Source organism: Lycium ferocissimum, chromosome 4 (assembly GCF_029784015.1).
Source record: "Lycium ferocissimum isolate CSIRO_LF1 chromosome 4, AGI_CSIRO_Lferr_CH_V1, whole genome shotgun sequence".
In the NCBI taxonomy this organism is placed as follows: domain Eukaryota; kingdom Viridiplantae; phylum Streptophyta; class Magnoliopsida; order Solanales; family Solanaceae; genus Lycium; species Lycium ferocissimum.
Genome location: NC_081345.1, coordinates 33,171,668 through 33,181,179, shown reverse-complemented (window position 1 = coordinate 33,181,179; position 9,512 = coordinate 33,171,668). Strand labels below are relative to the sequence as shown.

General features: G+C 34.9%; 1 protein-coding gene and 1 long non-coding RNA gene across 2 annotated transcripts; both read left to right on the top strand.

The window, feature by feature from the left end:
- Positions 1 to 954: 954 nt before the first annotated feature.
- On the top strand, positions 955 to 1,377 carry LOC132053955 (uncharacterized). Its single transcript, XM_059446043.1, has one exon. The coding sequence runs from the start codon at positions 955 to 957 to the stop codon at positions 1,375 to 1,377; it is 423 nt and encodes a 140-aa protein (XP_059302026.1).
- Positions 1,378 to 7,221: 5,844 nt separating this feature from the next.
- LOC132054612 (uncharacterized) lies at positions 7,222 to 8,928 on the top strand. Its single transcript, XR_009414334.1, has 2 exons — positions 7,222 to 8,203; positions 8,640 to 8,928. It is a non-coding gene; the product is annotated as an uncharacterized LOC132054612 (long non-coding RNA).
- Positions 8,929 to 9,512: the final 584 nt, after the last annotated feature.

The window sequence follows — 9,512 nt, the reverse complement described above, 5'->3', positions numbered from 1 at the left end:
AGTACAGAGGTTTAGTGGTTTTCTTTTTGGGGAAACCACAGGAATTGCCCCTTAAAATTAAAATCATTACTTGTATATAGGGCTGGGCATTCGGTAAATTCGGCTCGGTTTCACAAATTCGGTTCGATTTTTCGGTTTTCGGTTTGTAAAAAATGGGAACGGAAACCAAACCGAAATAACTTCGGTTCAGTTCGATTTTTGCAATTGCGGTTCGGTTTATTCAGTTCAATTTATTCGGTTTAGATATGAAAACTTTACCACAGCCACAAGTAGGCGTTTGGACAATTTCAAGCAATTTTTAACAAACATAAGCTAAAATTAGAGCAATGTTTTCTAAGCTCGAGGAAACGGGAAACAAACAACATTAGTACATCCGAACGGGATAAAGTCGTCACATATAGAGAGACCAAAAGAGACATACAATATATATATATATATATATATAACACGATGCCAACACGGAACATTAGCTAAAAGGGCTACTAATTGGGTTGGATATTTTATTTTGGGATTGGGATTTGGGCCTCTTTAGTTTATTATTTATGGGCAGAAGCCCTATATATATATATATGTTTCAAGAAAAAAATAGCTTGTTAAAATTTGATTTTTCGGTTTAACCGAATTAAATTTTGCATAAATCGAAAATCGAACCGAATTGTTGAAATCTTATAAATTTAAACCGAACCGAACCGAATAAACCGAAATCGAAATTAATTTCGGTTCTGTTCGATCGGTTTGAACCGAAATATGCCCAGCCCTACTTGTATATGCCCCCCTACCAAGTAATTATTGAAGTTACCCAGGCAAAAACATATTACCGAGTGCCCCGCCCTCTTTTTGACCAAAACAAACAATTTGTCGGACGTAACTGTTTACTTTTTCTTTTTGCCTTCGTTTTCTTTTCCCCGAGTGTTTTAAAATACCAAAACACCTCTTCATTCTCCGATAACAGAAATGGCGACTGCTGAGACCAAATTGAGCATGAAGCTTTTAATCGACACCAAGGCTAAAAAAGTACTGTTTGCTGAGGTTGAAAAAGATTTTTTTGATTTCCTGTTTCACATTCTTTCATTGCCAGTGGGCACTGTCATTAAGCTTCTTAAGGAAAGAGGAATGAATGGGTGCTTGCCTAACCTCTATGAAAGCGTAGAGAATATGAATGACACCTATATTCAGTCGTCGAAGGATATCATTTTAAAACCCGAGTGTCCTTTTAGAATCTCTTCACTTCCTCTTCAATTGCTTAATGACGTTCCAACTCAAAGGGCTGTTTATAAATGTTCCTCCTTATACTCCAGCGTCTGCATTAATGTCTCCGATGACCCTAGTGCTATCTGTGCTGTGCAACTTGTAACACCTATATTTCAAAAAGGTTGACGTATGTTGCTCCGCCGGTAGTGAAGGGAGCTGGGGCTGCCTAAGGGGGTTTTGTGAAGGAGGTGATGAAATGCATGGTGATTATATAACCCAAGTGTCCTTTATGATGCTCCATTAATATATAATATATATCATGTTGTTATGAAATATTAGAATAATATGGTGGATGTCCAACTGCTAAAGAATTAACTCCCACTACTCTCTCCATGATGTATAGTTAATCCTCCATTACTTCCTCACCATTATGTGGTCATTACTCCCACACCTCCATGATCTCCCCATAACTATCCCATGATGGCAATTGGTTAATGTCATTTTTTAAGACATCTTTTGTAACTCTACCTCTATGTAATATTATAAATAGAGGTATGTGATGTGATAATAAGAGACACTTGATACTTGAAGAAATAAGAAATTCTCTCCTCTTTTGTCACTATTGTTTTCGTTTCATCTTTTCGATATATTGTACTAACTCTTTTAGATTGATTTTACAATACGTTATCAAAGACGTAGTCTCTAAACCAATTGAGATTATCCAATTCAGGTTTAATCTTTGAAGTAGCTCTGACACGGGAAAGTTCTGATGTGAGGTAATTAGCTTCCTTCACTTAATTTTCTTAGCATAACTAGCATATGACAATGGTCAATAAATATCCAGTCTGCTTTAAAAAAACAATATTTAATTAGTATGTGATTAAGATTCGTTTAAAATATTCCTAGAAATATTGCATACTAAAGTTCTGGATCTAGTACTGTTTTGTGTTTTAGCATATATGTTTGTCCAGTCTTAAAGTTGAATTTGGCAAAACAGTAAGGTCTTTAACATATCGATTTTTCTACATAGGCAAAAACTTCTTAATATTGCTGTAGTTTATAGCATGAATTAAAAATCAAAGATATCCTTTCGCATGGAATTAACTATTGCACACAATTTAATTAATTATATCCTATGTTGCATAAGTTACTTTTCACTATGTGTCCTTACTGTCCATACCCTTCCAGTCATCTTAACTATGGATAAACATATTTGTGTTTGTGTCAAGAATAGTACACAGCATAACTGACAGTGATTGTGACAAGAATAGTAATAACATTAGCAATAGAGAATTTGTTGAAGACCTTTCTTCTCAAGATCATGTCCCAAAGCAGTAATGGATAATTTTGTGTGTTGCTGTCCTATTTGGTTTGTGTGTTGCTGTCCTATTTGGTTTGTATGTTCATTTTCTAATTGAGTTTAATTTGGCATATTGGTTGATAACGCCATACTTTGTAATGTTCTCGTTAGTTTTTCCTTAACAGTTTGCAAAAGTTGTGTCATTCTGTTTATTTAAAATGAGCTTATTGGTAATGAACCCTTGGAATTTCATATAAACGTACTGGATAATAATTAATATTACTGGAGTTTAATTTTCTAGGAGGACAACTCAGTTACTGAAACTGAACCTTTCAGGCTTCAGTTCTTCTAGAGCCCAACGATATTTATTATATTGAAGTATATGATCCGCCCAGAATCGAAACTTCTATATGGGATCATTTCATTTACAACTTATTGAATCATGCTTGTGTCTTAATATAAAAAGCATGAAATTTTGTCTGGTCGTTGTTTATTTGATGATGATATTCCCATAAATTCTTAAATGTGTTTATGCTTTTTGATAAATTGATACTGTCATAAAAGTTCTGCTAAGTTAGGCCCCCATTGAACAACTTCATTTGCATTTTGGCCTATTATGCCATTGGTCGAGGGTAAGACGGTGGATTCAAGTCCCATCGCACCTAGAGGGTAAGACATCGAGTTAAAGTCCCGGTGCACCATGTGATGAGATGTTGGGTTCGAGTCCCATTGAATTATGGGCTAACATGCCGTTAGGTCTAAGTCCCATTGCATCATATTTACGATATAATGATGACAAAGGCAAAATAATGTGTATTTGATGAAAAATTGTGAAGCCCATCCACTTGGATATGCTCCATTCCGTGAGGGGAATGTAGTAGCCGTTCATAATAAGTCTAAATGAAAATAAGTGGTTAAACGAATGAACGTGGACATGGCTAAGGATAAAATAATATTAATCATCATTGTGGTAATGTAAGCAAGAACATTGTGAGTTCTCTAAATGGTCCTTCTAAAGGTGAAGGTGATTTTTTTCATCAATATGTTATGAAAAGTTATTAGACACACGGTTGTCGTGCGACCCAATTTGATAAAATTTTATAAATCCTCTATCAAAAGAAAGGAATACAATTTTAAAGTGATGACGAAGTGGATCTATGAATATGATAAAGACAGTGGGCTTATAATGAAAATTTATGAAGCACGTATATATGATTATAATCCATTTCTTGAGGAGAATGTGACTTGTGATAAGCATCGTGAATGCTCGCCTATTTTTGAAAGTGAAATGTGTAAAATCATGGATAAGAACGTGCTCATGTATTATTAGATAAATACCGCAACTCACCTCTACGGGAGGTTCGAGAGAAATAAAAGAAAATATTTTGGCATAAATAGTCATATAATTTGGTCACGTACTTTGAGTACGTCACAAATATTGTGGTGTGTTTTATCATGAATTACCAAAGGGTAGAAGCAAGAAATAAATCTTGCTTATAAAGGTTTTGGTCATGACTATAATGACAATTACTCCCTAAAAGGACGTGTACACCATATGGATGGTATTATGAAATATGTGTACATAATTAATTGGGAGCTTTGGAAAAGCTAATATGTTACTACCCGGAGGAATGAAATTGTCCATAATATTGGTGTTGTAGTAAGTCTCAAAAGAAACTTTTTAAGTTTCAAAGACATTGGCCAGAAATGAATTATATTGAAACTATAAATTATGGGAAGTTTTAATATCTATATATTACTACAACTATAGCGGGAAACAAAATGTATGTGAAATGTTGCCGTTTTTCTCTCGAATTTGTACCACATAAATATAAGCATGATGGAATCACATGCTTATGAAGGTTAACATGATCGGTTGACCATCCCGGTTCAAATGTGATGCGAAAATAATTGAGAATTTATATGGTTATATTTTGAAGAAATAAAGAGATTCTTGAGAATTCTCTTGTCTTGCTTGTTCTCATGATGACAAATTGATTAATTTACCGGCTAAGGTTGGGATTGTATCCCATGATTTTGGAACATATAAAAGGTGATATATATATAGGCCCCAATCACACCATGTGGATCGGTTTATAATTATATGGTTTTAATAGATACATCTATGTTATGGTCTCAATGTGCATTGATATCAACTTGCAATTTGATTTTTAAGGTTGTTTGCTCAAATTATTAAATAAAGAGCACGGCCCAAACTATGAAAAATATATTGATATTTTGCTTTATATCCAAGTTGATTTAGCGAAATTGTATGCCTCCAATTATAGCTAAACAATTGGTTAAGAGAACAAAACTCCCGAAAAGAAATTTGGGATGAGATATGTTATATAATATGAAGCGACTCGCTATGCATCAAATAACAAGTTATGATAACTTCCCTATCACAATTGGTTCAGGGTCAGGAACCAAGTAATTCCCATCTAGAAATTTGAATGTGCGGTATATGATTTAATTGCTCCACCACAACGCACATAGATGGGTCCCAAATAAGGTTGGGAGGTAAATGTTAGATTACCTAGCATTAGGGGGAGGGATGATAAGCGGCTGGGAAATAAGGTATATGTAATGAATTATCACTGGTATGATCCTCGTTCAAAATATAATTCAAGTCGATTGCCAGACACAGTTGCTGACCCAAAAGTGAATATTATATTCCATATTCAGCAAATGCTCAGGTTAGAATTAAAATCCTTGAAGGACATAGTCTATGGCGATAGACCAACTGCTCCAAAAGTAAAATTCTTTGAAGAAGGAGAGGAGCAAACAATTAAGATGGTCATATAATGAGGCAAGTGCTCTAAAGAGCACCACGACATAACCTTCATAAAACCTTGGGAAAGGTTAGAATTTTTTGAAATTGATAAAAAAAAAAAAAATGAAGAGATCTCGATAAGTTATGTCCCATTGGAACCGATATCAAATGACCGCCGATGGTATCTTTGAAATAATGTAGCGCTCAACATTATAATGGTGATGAGGATCTTGAATTCAAATCAGTCAAAGAATGTGGACGAGATATAATGATTGGCCAAATAAAATATCGGTCAAAGTATATTTTGTTTCACACTTGGGAATAATGATGTTTTGGACGTATAGTCCAAGGACCTCAAGGTATAATGTCGATTGAGGGTACAAATGGATTCTTGTGCGAAAAGTAAAATGAGAAATAAAACCGTAAATATAAAGTACGTCTTGTGCCTTGTGGCATAAAGATTTTTCGCAAAAAAAAAAATCCTGACATTATTGTATGGAGATGTATGTATTCTCCTATGGTGGAAGCAATGAGTTGTCTTATCAGTCTGGCAATATATGAAAATTTTGAATGCATATAATTAATTGTTGTCAATATGGTTATATAGACAACGAAAGAAAATAAATAGGATTTAAATTGATTTGAAGTATTTAAAGGTTTACGAAAATAAAGCTTCACAAATCTTTATATAGGTTAAAGCGATTCCATTGAGTACCCCAATGGTTGTGATGTCGCTAAATGTAAATAAACATCATTTTGACCTCATTATAATGATGAGTATATTGTATTGCATACTGCAAAAGAAATTATTAATATAGATTTGTTTATCCTAACAAATATTATCAAAGTTTTGTTGGTAATGTAAAATGCAGGACATTATTTTTATTATTATATGAAGTTTGTTCTTCAAAGCGAGTTACCGATTTGCATGTAAGGGTACTGCACATTATGACGTTCTATATGGCAGTCAATTAGTGACACTTATTCAAGTCCGCCAGGTGATAGCTACTTACAAAGGAAGTCGGAATACGTGTCTAGAAGTGAGACCAATAATTCAAGACATTTTGCAACGGATGATGTTTATTTTGAAATGAAGATTTCAACAATATTATTGTCAAAGCTTGCATAGCTCAATTGAAAAGGATATAGCAAAGGAGACATAATACAACACATTTCGTCAAAGTTCTTTTTCCGGACAACACGATCTTCAACGTAAAAGAAGCCGGTATGCAAGACTTGGCCGCGTCGTCTCCTTAATGAAGAGATGTTTTAATCGGGGGGAGTATAATACGCGCCGTACTTTTTCCCTTAGTAGGCGTTTTGTCCCCGCGGGTTTTCCTTGCAAGGTTTTTAACGAGGCAATGACAATGTTTATTATAAGATATGTGTACTCTTTTCCTTCACTAGCATTTTTCCCATTGGATTTTTAAATAAGAAGGTTTTTAACGAGGCACATTATCTATGGACGACATCCAGGGGAGTGTTATGAAATATTAGAATAATATGATGTCCAACTCCTAAAGAATTAACTCCCACTACTCTCTCCATGATGTATAGTTAATCCTCCATTACTTCCTCACCATTATGTGGTCATTACTCTCACCCCATGATCTCCCCCATAACTATCCCATGATGTCAATTGGTTAATGTCATTTTTAAGCATCTTTTTGTAACTCTACCTATGTAATATTATAAATAGAGGTATGTGATGTGATATGAAGAGACACTTATACTTGGAAGAAATAAGAAATTCTCTCTCTCTTTGTCACTTTGTTGTTAACTCGCTTTCATCTTTTCGATATATTGTCATAGCTTCTTTTAGATTGATTTTACAACACATGTGAGAATAAATGATTAGTAGTTTTTTCTTTTTGGGAAAATCACAGGAATTGCCCCTTAAAATCAAAAAAATTACCTGTATGTGCTCTCATTCCAAATAATTGTTGAAGTTACCCATGAGGCACAAACATATTACCCGAGTGCTCCACCCTCTTTTTGACCGAAGCAAATAATTTGCTTGACGTCACTGTTTACTTTTCCTTTTTGACGTCACTGTATCTGTTTACTTTTCCTTTTTGCCCGAAACAAACAATTTATTTGCCCCCACCCCCTTTTTGACAGAAACAAATAATTTGTCTCGCCCCACGCTCCCACCTTTTAAAACACTGGTCACAAGTATGATGATGCAGCAATTGGACTATAAATGCGTAGGTCTTCAACGACTGAGAATCACCTGATCCTAGAACCCCTCTCCCAATTATCAGTCAGCTAACCACAATGACGACTTCTGATACCAAATTGAGCATGAAGCTTTTGATCGATAGCGAGGCTGGCAAAGTACTATTTGCAGAGGCTGAAAAGGATTGTGTTGATTTCCTCTTTCACATTCTCTCGTTGCCAGTGGGTACTGTCATTAGGCTTCTCAAGGAAAAAGGAATGAATGGGTGCTTGCCTAACCTATACGATAGTGTGGAGAATCTGAATGACACCTATATTCAGTCAAACCAAGGCAAAGATATCCTTTGAAACCCAACTCTTCAGTCGGAATATCTTCAGTTCCTTTTCTATTGCTTAATGACGTTCCGACTACAGAGAAGACTTTTTATGGCGGTTCCAATGGCAGCTGCTGTTATACTGATAACGGCTGTTATGTTCGTGATGATTACTGCAGTTATGTTTGTGATGACCCTAGTGCAAGATGCCCAAGGTGTCAAAATCTTTTGACAAAAAGGTTGACGTATGTTGCTCGACCGACAGTGGATGGAGCTGCTGGGACAGCTGCAAGGGGTTTTGTGAAGGAGGTGGTGACATACATGGTGATGGATGACTTGGTCGTTAAGCCTATGTCCACCATCTCTAGCATTACACTTCTCAACAAGTTTAATGTCAAGGATGTTGGTGTCCTGCGTGAGGAAGTGGTAGATTTTGGAATGGAAGAGGTAAACACTTTAACTTGGATTTAATTATTACACTAGCAATGTAAAGTCATGTCCTTACTCTATCGATTGTTATATATGTAACTACTACTAGTACTGTTCTTTTACTGACTTGGTTAGTGTAAAAAAATTAGTCTCAATAAATTTTGCCTATGTGTTTTTCTTATTTCCTTTTTTTTGTTAATTATTTACTCCCTCCATCCAATATATGTGATACGGTTGACTGTATACCTTGTTTTAAGAAAAAGAATACTTTTTTTGGTCTAAAATAAGTCACCGATATTTGTTTGGTTGTAAATCTTTTAGGTTAAAAGGGGAAGCTTCATGTTAAATTATTTCTAATTATAGAAATGTATCATTCATTTTGGTACAGACCAAAAAAGAAAGTGTATCATATAAATTGAGAGTACTTAATTAGAGAGTTCTTATGATTTTGCAGGCACTGGAGTTGCTGAAAGCATCTTTCGAGTTGAAAGCAGTTCTGACTAGTGTTTTCATGAGCCGTATAAAAGGGGAAAAATAGTTATATTAGACATAATGGAATTGGATGTTTCAGTTTAGTAAATTGCCCTTTAATGGCTTTCTTTTGTTTCATTTCCCGCTATCGTTGATTATGCTTTGTAGGTTCTGTTGTATATGATCCACTGCAAAATCTTACTTTGTCTGGTTTGAGAATGTTTTTGTTATGTTGTCTGCTTTCACCCTGTATTATGGAGCATCTTTTCTCATTTCTCGAGCATTTTATCTTTTGAGATTCGACATCCATGTCCAACCTTATAAATGGTGCACAAATTATTTGAAGAGCGTACTGTTTATCATATTTTCATTAACGCAGAGGCAACTTCAAAAATAAATGGTTTTCATTATTGCTAAGCTAGCTTGACCAAATGTTCAAGGTAGCCTCGAAGTCCATTTGTCATAGATAGCTTCTGAGTTATTGAGTAAAACTTTAGTTAGCTTCTTATTCAATCACTCTAGCTTTTCAGTTACAGTGGCCTGTTAATCCCTATTTCGCGCTGAACATCTCAAAAAACCGGTTTGCTCAGCTGAATTACAAATTTCCCTTCATTAGGGGTTTTCCAAATAAATGGAACCAAATAAAAAACAGTCTTAAAAATCAACATACAGTTTCATTTGGTGTTAAATTTTGAAACGTGTTGTTTGTGATATGCTGTTATGTTATTTTGATAAACCAAATATGAAACAACTAATGTTGCTATGGAAAAGCTTATGCTGCTTTGCACTCTTTAAGAACATGAAAGGAAATGTAAAGCAGATGAATAGTAAAGGAGAATTCAGTTGGGAGACAAAC

Excerpts from the sequence above, each read along its gene's own strand:
- LOC132053955 (XM_059446043.1), top strand. The coding sequence starts at position 955 with ATGGCGACTGCTGAGACCAAATTGAGCATGAAGCTTTTAATCGACACC.